The sequence below is a fragment of the Chanos chanos genome, chromosome 6, assembly GCF_902362185.1.
Source record: "Chanos chanos chromosome 6, fChaCha1.1, whole genome shotgun sequence".
In the NCBI taxonomy this organism is placed as follows: Eukaryota; Metazoa; Chordata; class Actinopteri; order Gonorynchiformes; family Chanidae; genus Chanos; species Chanos chanos.
The window spans coordinates 39145464-39169685 of NC_044500.1; the positions used below are offsets into that span (position 1 = coordinate 39145464).

The following is a 24222-nucleotide window of genomic DNA, read 5'->3' on the forward strand; positions in this document are numbered from 1 at the left end:
GCACTGTCTTTATATATTAATTCCCTTAGAATGAATGTTTTCTGGTTTGGGATACTGAAGGTTGGACTGAATGAGTGAACTACTGTGTGAAATTCCAGGTATGTTTGTGTGCGGATGTACTGGTGGTGTGTTGATTCATGTTGTGAAGGGTGCGGTGGCACTGAGGAAGGGTGTGTCAGTCAGTTACCTCTCTGACACACCATATCACTCAACACAGCTGAGGTAGGGCTTATATAGAGACACAGAGCAACACAGACACTTTGATCAAAGAATCTCCTAACAGCAAGAACCACAACATTCATGCAAATAACTGGTAAGTCCTGAAAAAACTCTCCGCAGTGGGTTTCTTCTCTGTTTTTTGTGGCTTGTATCTGTTGCTAAATCTTTTCATTATTGAATTAATTGCTCATATATTAAACTATTCTACACACCTATTGTCAGTAAATCTTTACAATCAAAATATACTTTCAGTAGAAGTACCAAAGAAACACAGTAATAAGTGACTTTGTTTTCTTCTTAGGGTTTTCTGTTTTAATGAAGGTGCTGATTTTCCTCCAAATAGCAGGTATGTTCACATTCAGATACAGCCTCTGTGCCTCAAAGACCTCAAAATGTTTGTAAATCATACCCACAAGCTGGATTAAGCTTTATTAACTTTCAACTTCAAAACAGTATTACGATATAGAACTTAAAAAATAAAGGCGCTCCACATAACGGACACATGGAGATGCTTTCAGATCATAATGTACAGGGTTCTTGTCTGACTCATGCTTTTGTCTCTCTTTCCTCAAGCCTTAGCTGCACATTCACTGGGTCAACAGGACTGCTCACGCGGGGCCTGCTATCCCCCAGCACAAGATTTGCTCCTGGGACGGGGCCAGCATCTTACAGCCACCTCTACATGTGGTCTGACAGGGACAGAGGTTTTCTGCACCCCCTTTGGGCAGGTAAGGCTCCATTCCTTTGTTATTGTTGCTGTTTACTACTCTTGAATAGGGATGGCTTTGTGGCTCAGTTGTTTATTTTGTTGATTCTTTTGTTAGTGGTTCTGGTCTACTAAACCGGACCATTTCGCTCTCATTTGTGTGTTAGAGAGACTGCGGGGATGACAAGAGTTCTTTGAAAAAGGAACAATTCAATTTACTATCGTATGATAATCTAATGACAACAACAGCACTTCAAAGTAATGCAGTCCAACCAAACCTCTCTGCAGACTCACTGGGTGACTGCATATGTCAGGGCGCAGAGGGAAAATAGCTGAACTGTTGTAAATTTTGAAATCGTCTGGGTTTGATGCTAGATGTTGCAACTGTTGTCTTTGACCAACGTTAAGGCCGCTGAGGTTACGTTGTGAGAGGTGGAAAAGCTTAAAGCGAATGTTTTGTGATATTCATTAATCCATCATTGGACTAAATCATTGGCTTTAATCATTGGAACCGCACCATCCTTTCATTCTTTGGGGTTGGTCCAATTACATTGTTAGAGTTGTAGATGGTTATATAACCCCAGCATGGTTATATTTGCACTATTAACATGCAGAGTCATATTTTTGTAACTGGTGACTATCTAACAAATCATACTAATCAGAGAGGACATCTCTTCTACATTACCTGAGACCATTAAACCATTGAACATGAACTATTAGTCGACAGACTGAAAAATTTATTGTTACTGTTACGTGTCATAAGTAATTTAATGATTACTTTATTTTATCTTTATAATGTATTTTTATCATTTAATAGCAACTATAGTGTTTGGAACAGACCTGAGCTGCTTTTGTTAACCATATAGCAGTTTGTACACTGCACAGGGCCCTTCAGCTGAAAAGGTTATCAAAGTCTATTTTAAACTGTATTGATCTTCACTTTTGTTAATCATAAAACCAATTTGACCTTTAGTACAGTTTTCTGTTCTGTTTAGCATTTCTCACAACTTTCTGTCTGCTTGTTTGGGATTACAACAGCGTACCTCGTTTGTGACCAGAAAATAAACATGAAACAAATTACTCGGCATAACATGAAAGTCTCGGTTTATGGTACTCAATACTACTTGTTCAAACACTGTAACTATTCCATTCACGAAGGAAATCATTTGCAGTAATTTATGTCAAAGTAACTTTACAGCAGATTCAGACATACTAGTCTTATAGTCTTATAAGGGTTTTTCCATAGTCTTTCAGACAGAGGCCTCTATGTGGCATTAAGACCATATGTAGACAGAATGGTGGGGACGGGGGGGGGGGGGCATTCAACCAAACTTTCAGTCAAGAGAATCCCAATTTGTTTTAACCAAATTAGCGCACAGGACCCTAGTCACTTTTGGCCCACTCTGATTTGGCCTGTGGTCTTGGAACCACAGGACTAGTCTAAGAGTTATTTGCAAAATCGTGATATAAATCCAGGATTAAAAACTGTATGACAGAGTGATGGTGCTTGGTGAGAGCAGGACCAGACGGCGCGTTCAGTAGTTGCAGACAGGTCGACCTCCTCCTCCTTAATCCCTTAAGTATTGCTGAACTGGTCCCAACGCTCAGAGGGTCTCTCCCACAAGCCAACATGGCAGAGCTGATTTTCCTGGACGTGCCAAGTTTTCCCAGACTGACCAATCAGATGCCGTAAAGCCAAGGCTCATCCCTATTGTCAAAGGAATGGAAAGTGCTGAGCCAACTGAGAGAGCAAGCAAAATGTCAACTCATGGGCTTCCTTCCAGAAGTGTCTGAAGGACAAAAGAATCATACCGAGTTTTACTGTGACCCAGTTACCACTGCATATAGGCAGTTTTTTTTACCTTCTTCTTCTTCTTCTTCTTCTTCTTCCTCTTCTTTTTTAATTAGTTAGCTTTAACGTTATCCTTATCCTTGGCTGTAGTTTCTTCTGGTTTGTAGTGGGTTTTTTTTCCCTTGACTTCTTCAGGGTGACGTAATAATCATTATTGTTTTGCTGACGTATGTACTTCATTCCATATTCACAAGTCCTGCAGAGTCTCTAAAAGGCTCCAGTCAGTCAGAGTTGTCTGCCTCTGCCCTCTGGTCCAAAGTTCCAGCCAGCTGCCCTGACCTTGTCCTCCTTCTCCCTGAGGCGAGATTCACAGCAGTACACATAGATTGACCCCATAGATACTGTGGCATGAGTTGGCAGACTGGATCTGTATAGTGTCCTGGCACTATCAGCTCAGTGTCACAAAACCTCAGCATTAGAGCAAAGAGCTAAAAAAAAAAAAGAAAACACATGAATTTGATAAACATAACATATATAAGATGTCTACCCTATTGTCTCAACTACAATATATATTTTTTCGAACTTTGGGCTGATTTAATAAGAACTGTAAAACCAGTAGAATGTTATTACTTTTTATAATTTCTCAAAAATGATGAGACAGTGTTCACAACTGTAATTAATGTAGCTATGTGCATGAGTCACAATGTCACAGGCTCAGGTTGAGGTGAATGAGTGAGAATATCTCTCACCTGTGCTTGTCTCTCAGGTATCAGGCTCTTTTTTTAGCTCAGATGAAGTATTTTCTATCTGTCTGTGCTGACAGCGTCGTTATGTCAGACTTCCCGTGGAGGGCTCCGGGGCGCGAGTCTGATGCCCAGTTAATTTTCCCCCGAAGCTCCAGAGTCTGTAGGTTTGACCTTCACCAGTTTGTCCTCTTTTCACCATAGTCTCAAAGTCTGAGCTATATGCACTTTACCATCTTTCTTTTCTTAGTGCCTTTTTTTTTTTTTTTGCAATGTCGCAGAAACCACCAGAATGAAAGGAAGTTGGTTTCATATCTTTGAAAACCCGTCACATAATTGTTTTCAGTCCTCTGCACCTTAGGAAAGCTCTGGAGACTGATATTGTATAACACAATGAAAATTAAAAAGAGAGAAAGCATCTCTTTAATTCATAAGTACCTTTAATTTATTCAGACAGGGGTTTTTTGATCACAGTTTACCTCCGGTTTTACAAGTTCAAGTCTGATCTTTATCTTGCAGATCTATACACCAAAAAAAAAAAAAAATCATTGAACAAATTTTTTTTTTTTCAAGGAAAATGTTGGGCCACTGATCCTCAGAATTTTGGTAATCTGATGATTATCTGATGATTAGGTTTACTAAGCCACCGTTTGGCCTGAGATGTACAGTCACACTTCAGGATCAATTTTACATTAGCTTCACAGTGTATGAGTACTGACAAGACTTTATTATTCAAGTTCTTACCACTGGGGAGGTTATAGGGTCTATAGAGGGCTAGAGTGTCTGACAGCGCTCCATCAATCAGTCAGAGAGCCAGGGTCTACAATCATTTTACTGCTACTGTCTGTTCACTGTGAAGGGATTAGTCTCAAAACTACTGTTTTTTGGTTGTTGTTTTTTTTTTTTTGCTTGTCTTGAGTCATTACCTGGCAGACGTCTACAGTGTCACATGCAAATTGAGAATAAGTAGCTTTTACAAAACTGTTCAAGATTATTGTCAACACGGATCAGAATCACAAGCTGTAGAGCGCGTCAGTTACATCTGTCAGTATGTGTTCAGGTTTTGCTGCTCGCTGATTTTGGGATGTGCTGGCAGCAAGCCTTTGATTGATTTTGAAATCGTGGCATTGCGGGGGCAGCCAGACTGACAGAGTGGAAAGTGCTGGCGAAGCAAGACCTTTCCTCTACATTCGTCTGGTGGCATGTGTGCCACGGTGTTCGATCAGACTGAGTCCGGTCCTAGGCCACATTCGGGAATAGGCAGAGTCACAGCCTGGCCTTCCCTCACGTAATACATGAAGCACAACCCCCAGGGGAAGAACACATTCTCTTACACAATATCTTTCCCAAAAGTATTGCGTTTAATTACTACACAAGAGCTATCATGCCTTATGGGTATCTGATCGGCAAATTTGCATCACTAAATTTGTAAAGATTGTGTTTCATAATTTTGGATGACATTTGAATATTTTCAGTCAGTAGGACACAGACCACAGGAGTGAGAGAAGAATTATTATCCTCATTGAGGTCCAACTTACAAGATCTAAAAAGTTTCTCTTGCTTTCAGTGAACTATATTAAAGAGATGATCTTGTCTTAGCTAGCATTGGACTCAATGACCAGAATTCTTTGGCTTAATGTCACAGTCATAGATTAGTGGGCACAGAACTCATGTTTCAAACAATATCAGCTGTATCTCATTTGCATTCACGTAACAACAGTAACAACAGTGCCTATGAGCCAAAGCGTGAACAAAAATCTCAATTATATAACTTTCTAATCAAGTTTTAATGCTTAAGCTAACCTACCTACCTCATTTCCCTTTCTCATTATCCCCCTATTTCCTTCTTTCTTTCTCTCGCAGTGGAAGATGAAATGCTGCCCATGTGACTCACGGAATCCCTTGAGCCGAAATGCTCACACCATCCAGAATGTTCTCTCAAGTGCTGGCCCTGAGAGATGGTGGCAGTCCAGGAAAGGTGAGAAAGTTTAAATACCACGGTTTCTACCCCCACAAAAACTTATCAATATGTTTATTCATATGGCCCCTTCATGTAACAGTAGACTTTTACCTAACCTTCTGTGAAACCTTTTTATTTTTTTAAGATGCTAACCCTGTCACTTTGGAGTTGGACCTGCAGACCATGTATCAGTTAGACACCCTGATGCTTTCCTTCAAGGTAATCCACTGATCTATTTCAAAACAGCCTGTTTGTTCTTGTTCTCCACCAATGGTGATGATTTCTAATGTTACTCTTTCTATAATTAAATCAACAATGGCAAAGGTGCTATAATCATTATGATAATGGTGCTTTATTTACATATTTAACTCCAGAGAAAATTCCTGAATGTTCTCTGAGTCCGTTCAGTGTGATTCAGCTCCATTGCTGTTTTTTTTTTTTTTTCTGCAGGGACCTCGGCCTGGTGCTCTGGTGATTGAGAAGACCAGCGACTTTGGCAAAACGTGGCGTCCTGCTTTGTACATGGCCACGGACTGTCGGTCCACATTCCCACATGTTAGCGCCTCCAAGCCAAGTAAAATGAATGAGACCTACTGCTACACTTTGCCCCCACTTCCAGGCAACCCATACGTGGACCAGAGGGTAAGGATCGTTTCTGGCACATAAACTACTCCCCTGCATTCAGTCTCAGTAACACTCTGTAGAGTCTGTCCTCTAAATTTTAACATGTGTTCTCATCTGTCTCTAGATCCACTTCCACCCTCTGCAACAGTTATCGAACATCCCCATCCCTGACAGCCAAAAAATTGAAGGTGAGCTATTGTTTCCACTGACTTAGGAAAAGGACAACCACGCGTGTGTACTGTACCTCAGCTTGTGAGGATATCGTTTTAACACGTTAATATCGTGCATATCAAATGAGCATTCTTTTAAAGTTTGATTGAGGAATGCCTACTGCTCTCCCCGCCACAGGGGTGACAGGTATCACTGGTCTCCGTGTCAAGCTTGTCGAGCTTGGCCAAGTGCCCAGGATGCCCGGACGGACACCCAGTCGTTTTTACGCCCTCAGAGAGATGAAAGTCATGGGCTCCTGTTTCTGTCATGGTCACGCCAGCCGCTGCATGCCCGGCACCACCTCCAACCAAATCCCCAACACAGAGGTATTGTGCGCCACCTCAAACAGAGTCAAACAGACAACGCACAGATGCTGAACTCAGTCCACCTTATTAAAGACACACTTGTTTATTGTATACTTTTTTGTTACAGGTCAGTGCTGTATGCGAGTGCCAACATAACACTGTAGGTCCAAACTGTGACCGCTGTGCAGATCTGTACAATGATCTACCATGGAGACCAGCAGAGGCAGGCAATCCACACACATGCAAACGTAAGAGGAGCCTAATTCTTATCGAACTTTCATAGGCTTAGTGTGAAATACAGTAGAATTCACTTTATTTTATTCCGTTCTTGTTTACTTATATACTTGGCTTCGGTTTCCCAAAGACAGTCATTTGGGTTGATCACATACATACTCACCTGTAAAGTTTCCCTGACATACAAGGATGAATTGAATGAAATGTTTGTGCGTCTTGATGCTGCCCCCCCCCCTACAGGTTGTGAATGTAATAACCACGCTCAGAAGTGCCGTTTTGACCGTGAGGTGTTTGAAGCCAGCGGACGGAGGAGCGGTGGAGTGTGTGAGGGGTGTATGCACCATACCACAGGGCCCAAATGTGATCGATGCGCCCCCAACTACTACCCTAACCCCAGGAGCAACATGCAACGCCCAGACGCCTGTTTGCGTGAGTGTCTGTCAAGCTCTCCATGTATAGAGCATTGAATTCTGAACAGTACATGAAAACAGTGTTGCCGCTATATATTATGCACAATACTGCCTCATCCCCTCTGAAGAAAGTGCAAATACTCCTCCACAATACTTGCTATTTCTACAACACTTCCTAATTATGTTACCCTCTGTGCTACTTTTTAACAGAAGCTCTTTTAGCCACTGAAAATGTGTTGAAAGTTGTTGTTCCTGCATTTAGACTGCAGGGGGAGCACAGAGCTTTACTTTGTAATAGTAGTATGACCTCAAAGAGTGTACGGTTGGGTTTTTGTGAGATAATCATTACCGCTGATGTTATTTGGCTGCCAGCATGCCAGTGTAATGCAGCGGGGGCAGAGAACGGAGGCCAGTGTGACCAGACAACGGGCACATGTCGCTGCAAGGCGAACGTCGAGGGGCCAAACTGTGACCGTTGCAAAAGTGGATACTATGGCCTGAGTGCCTCTAACCCTCTCGGCTGCTCAAGTGAGTGGTCCCTTACCTCACACCGCTTGTCTTCTGTCACGTACATTCAGTCTAGAGAACATGCATCTACCTTTGTCCCACTGATATTAAGCTTACTGTGTATCCATCTGTTTGTGTGTGTGTGTGTGTGTATCTTCACGTGTGTGTGTGTGTGTGTTTGTGTCATCAGGGTGTTACTGCAATGCTCAGGGTTCCCTGTCCAGCTCCTGTGACCCTGTGACTGGTCAGTGTCGCTGTCGTCCTCACGTCCAGGGGCTGGCGTGTGACCGCTGTGCTGCAGGCTACTGGAATCCCACTTCCCCCTACGGCTGTGAGCTCTGCAACTGTGACCCTACAAACTCCCTTAGCAACATCTGTGATCAGGTACAAGCCCTTAACCTCTGTCATCTGTGTCAGTCTCTGAACACTCATTGTCTTTTGCTCCCAAAAAGAAACACAACTTGCTCTGATCTCTAGTGAACTAACATACAAAGATTAGACGTTCCGCTTATATTTTGTTCAGGTCATTTTGGTGACTGATACTCTATCCTTGATACTCAGACATTTTGTTAACAGACTATGCCACTTAAAGTGTGCATTGAGGGTTCTAATCTGATGCTTCCCCCCCCCCCCACATCACGTTTGATGTGTAGTTCACGGGACAGTGTCAGTGTCGGTCAGGGTTTGGGGGACGCACCTGCGGTGGATGTCCTGACAATACTTATGGAGACCCGTTTACAGGCTGCAGATGTAAGTCACTAATTCAACTGCCTTTAAATTCAGCACTTTTCAAAATATAGCGTTAGTCATATGTACACAGCAAATTTATAAGTGCTGTTTCCTAGTGTTAAATTTCCTGAAGTTTCAAAGGTAGTAACTTGGGAGATCCCTTTTTTCAAGTGCTTTCATAACAGAACTCCCTCCTTTTAGGTGTAATTCCTAACACTGAGATGTATTTATGTAATCAGTGAGAGTGAATTGCAAGAGCAGTCAATCTACCACCTGTATGTTTCCAGCATCGTTTTAATACTGTACTTGCCATCAGAGTAAATCCACAGTTAGTACAATTTGTGTATTATGTGAAACCTCATTGCTTACACTGACAGAAATCGCTTAACAAACAGTTTGTCTCCCTCTTTTTACTCAGCTTGCAACTGTGACAGTGCTGGGACCGTGTCCGGGGGGTGCGACAAACGCACGGGGGCCTGCCGCTGTCGACTGGGGGTGACGGGCGCACGCTGCGACACCTGCAGTCGTGGACACTGTGGTGGATTCCCTGACTGCCAGGTGTGCCCCTCCTGCTTCTTCACCCTGGACCAGCAGCTGCAGGACCTTATGCTGAAGCTGGAAAGTCTCTCCTCCCCCTTAGGCCCCAACCCAGATCCAACTGGTGAAAATCTGGGTCCTCAAATTAGGCACCTTGAAAATATCCTCTCCCAGATCAACAAATCTCTGCCTCTTCCTCTGCGCTCTCACAATCTTTATTCTGACGTGAGCGGAGATCTGAACAAGCTAAGGTGAGCGGAATGCAAACCGAGAACCTGATTATGTCCCATATCCCATTTAGAAACATGTTGAAACGTGCTCATTTATGGTAGTGACGCATAGGGAACAAAGATAACTGGACTGCATTGTTTTCATACTCTAGAGATCAGATTGAGAAGCTGAACGATGAGCTTTCGTCTCCCATGAGACCCCAGGATTTTGAAGAGAGACTGATGAGGATCTTAGCGCTGTTTGCACAACTCAGTGTTGAGTACAATACCAACAAAGATGTTTTCAGGAATGCTACAACGACTGATAACAAAGGTAATAAATGTTTAAAAAAACAAAAAACAAAACATATATATATATATATATATGCACACACATACATACATAGCAGGTCTGTTGCTTGCATGGAATCATATGATTAATGATTAATGATTAATTAACATTAGAGCTGATTTAATAGTTTATGGCTCTGATTTCTGTGGCTGAAAGGGCCGTATAATTAAAAAATGATCAGTGTCAGTGTCTCAGAATGCTGATCCGTCTTCAATTATTCTTTCTCTCAGGAGCATTTTCGACAATAGAGAATGCGTATAAAGAATCAACGAAGGCACTGAAGGAAGCAGACGCCAGTGGGAAGACGGTGGAGAAATCAGCAGGAATCAGACAAGATGCTCTGGACACGCTGAATCAGGTCCAGCCAGCAAATACCAGAGATTTGGAAAAACTCAATGAGGACATGGCATCGAGACCCAATCTCACACCCACTGCTCAAAAGGTAAAAAAAAAATATCTCATAATAGGGGCACTAATGCATGCGCAGCCCATACAATGCTATTTGCTTATATAAAAAAAAACAGTCATGTCTCTGACTTTACAGCCTTGTCTCATTCACTGTATGAACTTAATAGTCAAAAGAAATCCTATACTCAGTGGGAATACCTTTTCATTACCAATAAGATTAATTTCAGTTTACATTTTTATGTGGCATATATTTTAAATATACATACATATATATACATATATACAAAAACACACACACACACACATGCACATATATTCAGTACATGATTATGTATTTTGAAACATACAGTGCCTAATATTGAATGGTTTACAGGTGTGCGGCAGCACCAGAAAGACTCCCTGTACTCCACAGCAGTGTGATGGAGATCTGTGCCCCCCAGACGGGGTACCTCCTTGCACTCCGGGTGAGCCTTGTGTGGGAGCTCTGCCTAAGGGAACCAAAGCTGTGGAGGACACAGAGAAAGTCAGAGTCAAATTACAGGAGCTGAATGATAAGATTGCTGAAGCCACAGCACAGGTAAAATATAACAGCACATTATTAATAATCAACGTCAGAGACATCTAATTAACAGAGGAGCTCAGCACAAAGCTAGCTAGCAACGTAAAAACGAGATTGTGGGCCTGATATGTTTCTGTATGTAATTGATTTCGGTTCATTATGCTCAACAAAAATATCTACTTACTTCTGTATTAAAGATTCAAGAATCTCAGGAATCAGCCAATCGGGCCAGGACGTCAACCGACGATCTGGCCAATCAGATCAAGCAGGCCCGTGATGACTTGGATGAAGACTTAAAGGACACGAAAGACTTTGTGAAGAAGTTAAAAGATTTCCTGTCAGGTTTGTCCCCTAACTCTCTCCTCAGATTACATTTCATCCACATGTTAACGAAACTTTAAATACATCAGTGTGAATGTGAATATACAGCAGACATTTTGGCACACCAAAATTTCCCCCTCTTTATCTCTCTCTCTCTCTCTCTCTCTCTCTCTCTCTCTTTTCCTGTGCAGACACCTCATCAGACCCTGCCCATATCCAGGCGGTGGCAGAGGGGATCCTCAATGCTAAGCTGCCTCTCAGCCTTGCTGCACTCAAGAGGAAACTGAAGGAAATCCAAGAGCTTGCCTCCAACCTACCAGACAGCAGTAAGGTCCTGGAGGAGACCGGCCCGCAGCTTGATAAAGCACGAGAGCTCCTGGAGGAGGCCAAGAAGGCCAGGTAGAGTGCTCTGTTACCCCATCACTGGATATTTATGTGTCAGGCATCTCCAGAGGGTAACCATTAGAAATTCATGCTAGGACTTAGGTGCTAAGGAAGAAGTACAGATGTATACTGGTTTAAATGCTAATGTTTGATGTTTTGTTAGCTTTATGTCAGTGTTACACTGTTGAAGGTCTTCTGTAATGTTGTTTTGTGTGATTTGACAGCTGTGGCATATGTAAGTGAAACATTATTAGAACATTTACTGTAACATTCCCAATTCCATTATTAACATGCCATAACATACTTACTAAAACTTGCATTGCTATTTCTGTTGTTGTCCAACAGAGATGCAGCATTGGGTGTGCAACAGGATGTAGAGGGCCTATTGACTGCCTTGGATGAACAGGAGGATATCTTCAGTGACATGAATGACAACGTTACTAAGAGCCTGGACATCCTAGATGATGTTAAGCAGAACATTGAGAAGGTGGGATACTTTTGGCCTCATAGTATGTCATAGTGATATATTTTTGTGTGACTCCATTGACTGATTTTCTCTCTCTCTCTCTCTCTCTCTCTTTCTCTCTCTCTTTCTCTCTCTCTCTCTCCCTCTCTCTCTGTCTGTCTTCTTTTCTCCTTCTCTGATAGATTGAAGATCAGCTGGGTCCAGCACTGAAGACTCTAGGTGAAGTCACTGGTGTGGTAGAAGAGCTTCGTCCTCAGCTTGACAATCTGAAAGATCTGGCAGAGACGACCGACCGGCTGGCAGAAAAAGCTGGAAACACAGCTGCTGATGCTGAGGGAGGCGCCACAAGAGCAGCCGAGGTAAGCATGGCCTCTGAGCCTTGTTGGTGATTGGACCATCAAATCATGAGCTTTTAACTGACATGTCAATGTATGCCTATAGGATCTAGTGAATCTAGAGGAGCAACTGGAGAAGCTCAAAAAGGCTGCGGAGAATAACGAACAAACAGGCGCAGCTGGGGAGCAGCTCCAGAAACTACAAGAGGAGGCTGGCTCGCTCCTCGAGGACACAGCAGGCATAATGAAGGCCCTGACAGGTGTGTAATTTTAAATTCCGTGGGTCAAATTAGTTAACATGCATATAAAGGCCGTCGTCCGTTACACACCTGAGCATCATCTCCATGACGTCAGTCACTGACTGTTCTGATCACTGAAAAATAGACCTTTTCTGTCCGTTTTTTCTTCTTTTCTCACAATTTATCAGTTCTTCTCTTTCTTACAGATAAAGAGGCCTATCTCCTGCAGGCCACAGAGGATCTGGAGCAGAAGACTAACAAGCTGACAGGCCTGGAAGAGAAGTTGAAGGCTCTGTTGGCCAATATTCGTAGACGGGCCACAGAGCTGTCCATTTGCCAGGGCTAAAAAAATGAGAGATGGTCACAGACCTATACACATACTCAGAACCTGCTAATGCTGCCACTGGATGGTCTTTGCCTCTCAGAGGTTTCCCCCTTATTTATTCTGTTAAATTTTGTGAAATGTAAATGAAAGGCCAAAAACGCTCTCCAGAAAGCTGAAGAATGTAAGACAAGAAAGAAAAATCTTCACGAGCCTTTTCATGTTTGCTTTTTTTGTTTGTTTGTTTGTTTGAATTGTACCTTTATTTAAAAAAAGTATGATGTCAACCACACGTAATGTCGCTTGCTGACACTTTGATACATTTTTTTGTAACATCTCAAATTTTTTTTACATTATTTCCTTTTTATCCAACACTTAATGGGATCAACTGGTTGATACAAAATGGCCAAATAAATCTTTTACATAATACATAATCTTTTTCTAAATGTGATGTTTCTCAAGTCTCTCTTTCAGTAAATAGTATAGTCTTCTTAACATTAATCAACGGGAATATGAGATTTTTTGTGGATAGTGCTCAGTAATGAAGTGAAGAACTTTGACCTGTGTTTATTTTATATATTTTTATTTGCACACATACATTATTTAAACATCAACATTTCATACATAGAAATTTAATAAATATTTAGTGTCTGGAAGGAAGTGATATTTGCAGGTTGATATCAGTGTATGACATATGTAAACATAATACATTAACAGGAACTAAACCAGCGAGTATGTCTGTCTGACACACACACACGCACACACACAGACTGACAAATAGGCAGACAGACACACACACACACACACACAGCATGCTGGACGCTGAAGACCTTGACAGCATAAATTAGCAACACCAGCTTGCTGCAAAGCATTGGCATAAGATAAGATAAGATGAAATATGATAAGATAAAATAAGATAAGATAGACTACCAGCAGTCCTTAAATGATTCTCAACAAAAGTGGCAATTTATGACATGGTTAAAAATGAGTAACATGTCTGTGTTTGGATTCATAGTGGATAAAAAGAAATGGCTTTACCAGGCCAATCACTGCACCGAATGTACAGAGAAAAAGCACATACAGATACCCCATAATAGATAAATAACAGAGAAAAATGAGACGTATTGAACATATCATTACAAAAATAGATCACCGGCTCCAGCAGGTGGGATCAGTTTGGAAATATAGATTTTTTTTTTCTTTTTTTCTTTTTTTAACAGCATTCTTAAACAATTTATCACCAGAAGAACATCTGTGAGGATTCATACAGAATTCGTACAGTGCGCTCCGGTAGACATGTGGTAAGGTAGCATATCGTCAAATCATGATAGTGCATTCACTGTGAGAGAACAGCCCAATCAAACGCTGAGCTACACTAGCAAAACAAAAGATCTAACAGTCTTTGCCATGTCAGCTTCTTAATTTCACATCAGTACTTTTAGATAAACTCATCTCTTCAAACGACAAATGTCATTTAAAATATATTTGTCAGATATACCTAACGGAAACAAAGAGCATGCGAATACATTCTTCTGTCTCAAAAGAGTGAGTGATAAGTTAAACACAGTACCGCCCGTGATTAAACTTCAGGTGTGCATCTGTTTCTGTGGGCTTGTTTGCACTCATCCGTGCCTCTGAGTTCAGATGTGGTCTTGGAGTCGAATTTGACCCTTCAGAGAAACTGGCACACAGTCAGGCATCAGTCCGGCCCAATCAAGGAGCCAAGACAGACTTTTAAAGTCCAAGGCTCAAACACTAGAGAAATTGAAAGGGGTACAGAGATCAGAGAGAGTACGAGAGTAAGAATAGAAGCAAAACTGAAGATGTGTCAGGGAGATTTCAGTGTCTTTGTTCAAAAAAAAAACCCAGAACTTAGGAGTGTGAAACATGACTGCACTGCAAAGACTAAATAAATTTGTCCATACTTATATAGTTGTCTGACTAAAAATATTTGTCTGTATTGAGAAACGTATAAATAAACCACAGCTAACCTGATATGATTGATAGCTGCCACCTAAACGGCCGGGAGATCACATCACGGAGCACACTCCAGTCTGCAAGGGCTGGCCGTACTTGTTAGTTCCTTGGGACACACCCTGAACACTGCAATGCAACGATAATGACATTTTCAATTAGTATACTGGGCTATGATATGGCCATCTAAACAGAGACTAAACAGAGAGTACAAGGTGCTTTAAAAATATAAGATGTTACCCGTCGGCCGAGCAACTAGGGAGGTCGGACTCCGAGTGATAGGCGTGTTTGCCTTTTTCGGTGACGACAAGAGCGTGTATGGGTTCAGTGTCGCTGGCTTTCAGGGAGCATGGACCTCGTTTACCCTCACCGTGAGGGCAAAGGGTCTGTTTTGGATTTCCATTGGTGTCCATGTGACAGTCAGAGTCAAGACCATCAACGGGAGGTCCTGGAGATGAAACATCCACCACTTCAATCTGCGGCACGGGCTGGGGGATGGATGGCTCACCGTTTGTCAGCTGCAGTTTCTTCATATGGCTGATAGCCAAAGTGACATTATAAGCTTTCTGTAAGAAGAAAAAACACACATAAACACACAGTGAATATTTTGTCTCCAAGAGGTCGAATAGAGTGAGTAGAGTGACCAAAAGGCAGATTAAGAGAGGCGGTCGTCTTACTGACCTTCCACTTTGATTTGGCAAAGTTCTTTTGGATTTGTTCACAGACTGAATGGTAGATATTTTGAGCTCCAGCTGTTTCACCAATTATCCTGCAGGGTACAGATGTGTTAGTTTAAATGGTCAGACGCACTGGCTGAAACATAACCTGCATTTTTACAAACTCCAAAATGCCCTGCAGATTCGACCAGACCAGCCCAGGAAACTCACCAGGGGTGTCTCAGAGCTTGCTCGGTGGTGAAGCGCTTTTTGGGGTTCTTCTCCAACATGTTTCGGATAAAATCTTTTGCTGGAGACACAGAAAATGACGAGTAAGGTCAGAGACAAAACAGCCACATTTTTTAAACAGCAGTCCATAGAAATGTTGCAACAGTTGCTAAAACAGAATTTGTCTTTTGAAATGTGTTCAAGAAGCCATTGAGTAATATTCTTGGCTTGCTGTTTTAAGATAAGTGTCCTTGGCCTAGCAGTATTATGTGAAACTGTAAAGACAGGGACCTACCGGAATCTGAAATATCATTCCAATAGGGAGAATGGAATGCGTATTCCGCCTTCATGATCTTGGAGTAAAGCCGTGTCTCGTTTTCCTCATAGAAAGGCGGATAACCGCTGAGTCTGCCAACGACAAAGACATTCCACCCTCATCACACTCATTTTCACCAGTGATATTATTTACTGGTCTGCATATTCTTGCCAAAAGATAATTGATATGGCACAAAGCAGAAAAATCTATTTGTATGACTGAGGCTTTACTCACAGGATGTAGGTGATGACACCAATGGACCAGCAGTCTACTGCTTTACTGTAGGGCTTCTGAGCAAGGACCTCGGGAGCTAAAGTGGTGTCAAAGAATACATCACAATATTACTTTAGGTGCATACATGTGCTGTTGTACGATAAAATAAGAAGTCAAAATAGATTTTAGGTTGTATAATAACATTTTACCCTACTAAACCATGGTCTAACCACTAGACAAAGGTCTTAATTCCCAAGAAACCGTTGGAGTAGTTCATTGATTGGAATTGGAGTGGAGTGGAATGCTCTACTGAAAGCAATCGTGCATTCATCCTGCTTGTGTAGCAGCCTCTCCAGATGAGGTGCATGAAGCTAATCCTTCACTTCCTGCACCCCAAAATGTATAGTGCTGTCAAGGACCATAACACGTTTTCCACTCTTGGCTCTCATTCTACCAGCAATTATATAGGCATCTGTCTGATAGTGATTGCCCTTAAGTGTAAGGGTTAGACTGACCCTATCAACTTTCCAGCCGGGAGAAAAAGGTCAACTGCGTTACTGTAGACTACCCAACATGATCAGCAAGTATGACATAGCTGGAATTCATAGCTCCAAGGCTGTGTTTGTGGCTGCTGTAATCCAGAATCATTTAAGGTCGTCTCTGCATTACCTCCATACCTCCATATGAAGGTGTTACATTATGAAAAAAAAGACTGCTGGTCTCTGTGTTCAGGGATTGACTCTTTGCTTGACCCTGAACATCCTCTAACTCCCCCTATGACTCCCCAGTTCTCCGTACCAACATATCCTGGAGTCCCACAGGCAGTGGACATAACACCGTGTTCAGACATCTTGGACAGTCCAAAATCACTGATCATGATCTTGGCATTCTCATCTTGACTGTAGTAAAGCAGGTTCTCCGGCTGTAAAGAGAAGGCAAAGGGAACAAAAGCTAGTCTTGGAGCGAAAAGATTACATATGTGTGGCATGTGAGTTTGTGTGTGTGTGTTTGTGTGTGTGGGTGTGTGTGTGCTTGTGTGTAAATGTGTGTGTAAGTGTGTGCACGCGTGCGTGTGCGTGTGCGTGTAATAGCGTGTTGCTGTGGACGTATAGGTGTGCGTGAGTGTGGTGTTTTACCTTCAGGTCCCTGTGCACTATGCTGTTTTTGTGCAGGTAGCTCACAGCCTCTAGAACTTGTCTGATCACTCTACTTGCGTCTTTTTCTGTGTACACACCCCGATCTATGATACGGTCAAAAAGTTCACCTCCTGAAACACTGAAGAACACAAAATGACACTTCAGACCAAAGGTCAGGTCTCTTTTTCATCATCATCATCATCATCATCATCATCATCACATCTTTTTCTACTAACAGAAACTCCAAAAACTTATGGTTTTAATGTCTCAGAATCTACTGTGGCTGCTGGATAAATCAGGCACTTTTTTTCTGTGGTTACTGATGCATATCCCAGGAAGAGCAGAAGGGTGAATTTTGGAAGAGCGATGAGTACTCACAGCTCCATGACAAGGTAGTAATGTGTCCGAGTTTCATAGAAGTCCTCCAATCCCACCACGTTTTCATGCTTTATACTGAGAGAGTAAGAGGAACACATTCAGTTTGTTCAGTCTCATCAGTGAAAGAGAATCCATCACAAACTCTGCTGACCACCAAAAACAAATGCAAAGTGATGTGCCTGATGCACTTCATGCGTGGCAATTAATGGCCACGACAGCTGTGTGTGGAATCACTCACCTCTTAAGCACTGAAATCTCATTCTGCAGGTTGCTATGGTGAAGCTGTTTTTTCTTCACGCACTTCAGGGCATAAAACTTCCCTGTTGCCTTTTCCCTTACCAGGTAAACTTCAGAAAAGGAGCCCCTGATCAAACACATATCAGACAAAAGACCAGATGAAATGATAGTCTATAGACAAAATGGTTGCGCAATTTAAGCATACAGAATGTACATTCACTTTAATGACTTACAGTCTTATAACCATAGATATGTTGACTGGAACAAGTCAAAACCCAGTTTACCAGGACAAATGCATACGACCTATAGAGAACCAGTACTTAATGTATATTTGCTATTTTAAATGCACAGCTGTACATGTTAACACATGCATGAAAGTGTCACGAACAATTTTTAAGCACAGCCCTTTTCTACAGGTCACGACCGTGCCATAAGTGTGCCAATTAGTTCTTATAATGTTCCAGAAGGATTACAGCCTAATGAATCAGTGCGGCTTTGCATTCTCTTTTTCACTGGTCCCACTCTATCTTGGGTCATGACCATGAATAACTGTCCTAATGGGTGGATTAGTGCCATTATAAGCCCATTATGCAACCGGGGCTGAGCCACAGAGCTGGGTTTAGTACACAAGCAATCTACCTATATCCTCTCTCTACCTGCACTGGCATCACAGTCAATGAATCATCTGACCTATAAATAAACAAACAAAGCAACAGCTGAACATCCACAGCTGTCGGCTGAAAATATTACACAATATTTGTTTACACTCTATCCCTTGCTCTGATGTACACATAAACATCAGAATAGAGAGCGTTTTATGACACAATTTCTGTTTTGCCTTCTATGTAAACATGTACACAAATCCACAGTAAAGCAGGAGTTGTTTTCCTTACTTCTGGAGAGCCATATTTCAGCAAGATTCCCTACCCTAAATCTAATACATCTCATTCTACTGTTCAGGGGCCTAACCATTACTTTGATTGGTTAAATTGTGATAATGCTGAAGTGGGGACTGCTACTATGGTAACCATAGCAGGTGTCCAAGCCCTGCTGTTAATCACAGAGCGCATGGATAGGCCATAGGTTTTTAGAGAGATTAGCTATAGACAATGTCCAAAACACAAGGTGAGCCTCATTCATGCCTTGACCAAAGGACTCAAACCGCCCTCTGTGAGATTAGATAGGAGGGATTTGCTTGGCCCAAGGAGAGGGATCCCTTAATGAAAATCACCTGCTTTTGCATGTGTAACAGTAAGACTCCAACACTGGTGAGGTGAATGACAAAAGATGTGTCGTGGTTAAAGTAAATCCACTTTGGTACAGAACTGAGGCCACGATATTGATATCTGTTTATGCACCTGTATCAGTTTCTAAAAAGAGCACGTGACCAATGCTTACAAAAGACTAACACATTCAACACACACACACACACACGCACACACGCACACGCACACGCAAGTGCACGCACACGCGCACACACACACACACACACGCACACACACACACACGCACACACACACACACACACACAGACACACACACACACACACACACACACACACACGAGGGTGGGTGGGGGGGCTCTGCATTGTATATATATATATAAAAAAAAACAGCCTCATGAAAATATTCAACAAACAAGAGGAAATCATGTCTTTTGTGCCTCTAACTGGCTTTAATGTGAAGATGAATAATAATCACATTAGTAAAAGCAGATGTATGTACTGTGGGCAAAATGTTGATGCTCTGCTCGCCTGTCCAAGTTGAAATCACATTTTCAACACTGCTACTTGTCTGTATACACACACACACACAGACAGTAACACACACACATGCACACACATGCACACACACACAAACACACACACCCCCTATAATCCCTTAATTCAGTAGTGCTAGGATGTTCTCGCACTGAATGACGTCAGACTTCACATGCTTGGTCCACATCTCTCACAGACTCAGTCTGGACTTGCCAGTGTCTAAGCTGCTTGAGAGGGTGTGAACAGTGCCACAAACAACTTCATTTGGTCTCCAGACTGATTTAACACTTCTAAGACTAAACCCTAACACAGAACATGCCTCAAACACTCAGACCTCCCTTAAAACAGAAAACATCTGTACCTGTACCTTTTACTAACAAAAGACCATGAAACACATGAAGCTTTTTATCAGAATGATCATAAGTGAACTCCACGGCCATGATGTCCATTCTGAAAATTTTATATGACTGAAAATATTATAGAATACTACCTGGGAATATCAAACGAGTGCATGTGCACACAGTTTCTACAGCCTTTAAAGAAATTCCCCGAGATAAATAATAAGGTTACCGTCCATATAACGCTTGTTATGACTAAAACTGCACAGTTGAGAGCAAAAAGGTGCATAGAACACAGGTAGTTATCTATAATGAGACAGGGTCAGAAACATCCCCCCTCACCCTGTTCTCAGCAGACGAGGACATGGTGTCCACCAAAAAAACCCCACAGGTCTGTGGACTGGTTTCCTGTAGTGATGGCTTCTGATGGTTCTGTTATGGTATAGGCTGTATTTTCAAAGATCAATACATTTAAAGCCAGTCACTTTTATCTCATGGTAAGGCATATCTATCCTGGAGGGAACTGTACGAAAGTACAGAAACGCCACATCCACACAGCTTCGTCTAACTGGTCACTGAATAGTTCTGATGAATATAATGACAATGCAGACAAAGCCTTGCTCTTTCACTATACTCCAACCTAATGGAACACTTAAAAGGGATTCTGGAGCAGCACATCATAGAGTGTTTTCCACTAACATCAACAAAACACCAAACTAAAGAGTTTTTTTTTTTTACTTCAGACACTTCAGACACAGTTTCCACCAAGCTGCACTGAAGCTCACCTGGCAGCTTTACTGGGGCCAAAGTCGATATTAAAACACAGTGCTGGTGTATCCTTAGCTGTATATTTCATACATTCTCTAACAAACAGAGTGTGATGTGTTTTCATATCAAAACTTAGATATGTCAAAAAAGAGAGAAAAAAAAAAGAAAAAAAGAAAAAAAAAATCTTTAGAGTGTTTCTGTTCCTTAAAAAAGTTTTCAGGGAGTCAGCCTCTGGGTAAGCAGACAGGCCACAATGAGAAGCGGCTTAGGTTCCATTGATAAAAATGGTCTTGGCCTCTCTCCCGCTAATCTCTTAATCTCAGCATGTTAGTGGACACAATCAGAGATTATATCCCTGCAATGTAAAGCGGGCCCCTCCCCTAGAACAGGTAAAGTAGGTCTCGCGAAAATCCATTAAGTCAGGTAATGTTCTTTGTTTTCCTAAAAGAGTAGAACCTGTACCTTGAACCATTGATTAGTAATTCAAGCACAGAGTGACGATAAAAAAACCCACCAAATCTTAGTTACCAAATAAGATAAACAAATAAATAAAATGAAAATCATCTTCGATTGTGATAGTGGGCAACCAAGGGATAGTTAGTGTCTGTACCTTTAGGACGGCTTGCATATGTTACATAAGTGTCACTACATGATTCTACATAAAGACATAAACTCAGATGACAATTGAAAAGGACTCTGTACTTACGATCCAAGTACTTCCTTAAAGTCAAATACATCTTTGATGTTGTTTGTGATCTTTTTCCAGCTGCAGTTTATCTCTTTCCGACCCATGATGGCTCAATCTTGAAAACTGATTCCTAGGATGGCAAGCAAACAGGTTTTTACATTTCACTACAATACACAAAACAAATGTCTGAAAAGAAGTAACAATAAATCACATTTAATTTCATTCCTGAAGCAAAGCACTGAACTCATCCCGTCAGTACACTGAAGTACATTAGACAATAATTATTCTCCACTGCACTCTGATAAAAAAAAAACTGCATGGAACAAACAAACATAATATCAGATTTAAAATCGCAGATTTTTTTTCTTCCAGTGACTACAAGGGGATTGCATTCCACCATGTTAACCCCACATAAACACTCCCTCTGTATGAGATCAGTAATGGTACATATCCTGTACATCCACTGTCTCTACAATCGCTGTATTCTGCACTCACTGAAGGTCTAACATTTATAGACCCATGACACTAATAATACCTTTTTTTAAGCATTTTTGTAACTCTCTTAAGGTCTCTCATAACTATAATTTTCGATTGCATAGTTCATGCTTTTCAAACCGCTCCAGCATGTGTCTAGGGTCAATTAGTACATGCTCCATTCAACACCCTGAAGGTTTTTCCTCCCCGAGCGCAATGCAGGCAATATCTTGATACGGAGACTTTATAAAAACGTTTTACCTCTTTCAGTGAATTCAGATTTGTCAAATGAAAATTCGTTATAAAAGACCCTCTTCGAAAATCAAGAAAACAATATTGTTTTTTGACCAGTCCTTTTCTGATCGAAAATTTTCTTGAGATCAATGTTTCTTCGATGGACAATTTCTAAAACTGTAATTCGGTTTCGTGTGGAAAGCATAATACAAGTCAAATCGTAAAAATTAAAAATAGACCAAAGACATTTAGTCTGTTTGTTAAACAAAATTAAAAGTGGTTTATAGTTACAAGTATGCTTCATTTCTCAAAATCAAAGCCTTAGGTGACTCATCCATGGAAAAAAAATCAGTGGTCGATTTTTTTTTGGACAAAATTATAACACAACAAATCTAAATAAAACTAATTGTAATGAATCATTAATTTTGCTGGTTAATTTTTCAATCAAGAATAACAAACTAACGTGAATAAAATGAGAATGAGAGTATGTTACCTTGGGTTGGACAGAGATGGCACTTGTCGAGGTATCTCATGAGATCTACCTGTATCCTCATGCAGTCGGGGCGTCTTCAGTGGCGACGCACGAGGGGAGGAGTTCGTACGCCTTAGGTCATCTAAGATGTGAGCCCGTGCGAGCCTTACGAATCCTGACCACCACATGCCAGGATTAGGACAGCCAACTGTTTGAATGTAACTACAGACATATCCATTGATTCTGTAACCCCATTCTACTATTCATTTATACTACGATTCTGTCAGTTGGGGTACAGATGCGCTACTGATAATGTCAACATTATTAGAATTCAACTGATGATTAAATGATTTGTTCAAAAGAGAAAAAGTTGATTGTTTCGGAGGGAACACATGGTGGACGAAACAGCAAAACTGTATCAGATGTTATGACCACATATTACATCTGTAATATGATACAGATAAATGGCATCAATAGCAAAACGCAACCCATTGCTGCAGTTTCTTGTTCTGTAGTTCTCAATTGCTTTTGCTGACCAAGGGAAATTAGGGACACGCTTTAATGTGATTTAATCCAGGCATATCCTGTTCTTAGTCATTACTATCTTGTCCCACCTAATTGACCTCTTTTTTTTTAATATAGCATCTCAGTTCACTTTTTCTGTCTGTGAATACAATACACTGGCCATTACTGTCAGCAATGTTCAATATGATATGAGGAGAACTCAGTTACAGAATCACATCTGGATGCACATTATCTTTGCATAAAACACAGTGCACAGACAGAGTGCACTCTGAAAGCACTTTAGAATATGTTTTAATTCTTATTTTAAAACGTACACCTGCAAGTGCTTCTGCATTGCAAAACATTCCTTCAGCATGCAGTGTATGATTAAAAAAAAAAAAAACCTTTCCGATTGTAATGCTCTCATCTCTGATTCTAGTTAAGGAGATTGTGCTCCTGCTTTAACATGCCAGACACAGAATCTCCTGACACTTTTATATAACAGAATGATCAACAAAAATAATAGCCCAGTGGGAACAATTGGTTGATGTCTAAAAACATACATTTGAAGATGGTTTGAAAAAATGAGAATATCAATTTGCTGCACACGAGCTGTTATGGTTTCTGTCAGTGTTCGCAAAACTGGATGAACGAACACTGAAACACCACCCGCTGCCAGTGTCATTTCCCGTTGGCCTGGGTTTGCTCCTTTAATTTGATCTAAATGTCTTGAGGCGGTGCATATTTGATACAGTTTTTATGTTATTCCACCCCAGTGGCATAATAAAGTTTTTTTTTAATTGTGACATTACAAGTTTCAAGTTTCAAGTTTTATTGTCATTTACTAGATAGCAATGTGGACATCATTATCAGCAATGAAATTCTTGGGCTCTGGGCCAGCTCAGCTTGCAGGTGTAGCGGTTAAATAAAAATAATAATAATGAAAGAACAATAAAGGTAAATATAGGGGTAATATAGGGGGATATACAAGGGAATATATATGTACATGTGCAATAAATAGAATGTACAGAACCGTAGAAATATAAAAATTTAAGAGATATAAGAGTAGGAGTATAAGAGTGTGTAGTGGATGAACAGTCCTGAGTGGAACAGTCTTAAAGTGCATGTGCAACAGCATGTGCAGCAGCATAGACAGTTGTGAATCAGCATCAGAATCATTGGTGAATCGGCAATAAAAAGCTCTCAGAGTGCTTACAGCAGACCGAAACATAATTAGATATCCCATCTTACAATACATGTTCTTTTCGCACCTCA

General features: G+C 41.2%; 2 protein-coding genes across 2 annotated transcripts; one reads left to right on the forward strand and one right to left on the reverse strand.

Moving 5' to 3' along the window:
- Window positions 1-534: 534 nt before the first annotated feature.
- On the forward strand, window positions 535-12595 carry lamb3 (laminin subunit beta 3). The gene is made up of 22 exons (XM_030778341.1): window positions 535-565; window positions 793-947; window positions 5324-5438; window positions 5566-5639; window positions 5871-6062; window positions 6169-6232; window positions 6393-6585; window positions 6692-6807; window positions 7034-7222; window positions 7576-7731; window positions 7901-8094; window positions 8364-8460; window positions 8858-9227; window positions 9359-9519; window positions 9768-9979; window positions 10319-10522; window positions 10702-10846; window positions 11017-11224; window positions 11555-11696; window positions 11858-12034; window positions 12117-12270; window positions 12456-12595. The coding sequence occupies exons 1-22, from the start codon at window positions 535-537 to the stop codon at window positions 12593-12595; spliced, it is 3489 nt and encodes a 1162-aa protein (XP_030634201.1).
- A 2006-nt stretch (window positions 12596-14601) lies between these two features.
- Window positions 14602-21367, reverse strand: camk1ga (calcium/calmodulin-dependent protein kinase IGa). Its single transcript, XM_030776929.1, has 11 exons — window positions 21282-21367; window positions 17711-17836; window positions 17473-17547; window positions 17095-17233; window positions 16757-16880; window positions 15980-16055; window positions 15725-15837; window positions 15433-15511; window positions 15227-15314; window positions 14786-15111; window positions 14602-14674 (listed from the first exon to the last, which is right to left on the reverse strand). The coding sequence occupies exons 1-11, from the start codon at window positions 21365-21367 to the stop codon at window positions 14602-14604; spliced, it is 1305 nt and encodes a 434-aa protein (XP_030632789.1).
- Between the last annotated feature and the right edge of the window lie 2855 nt (window positions 21368-24222).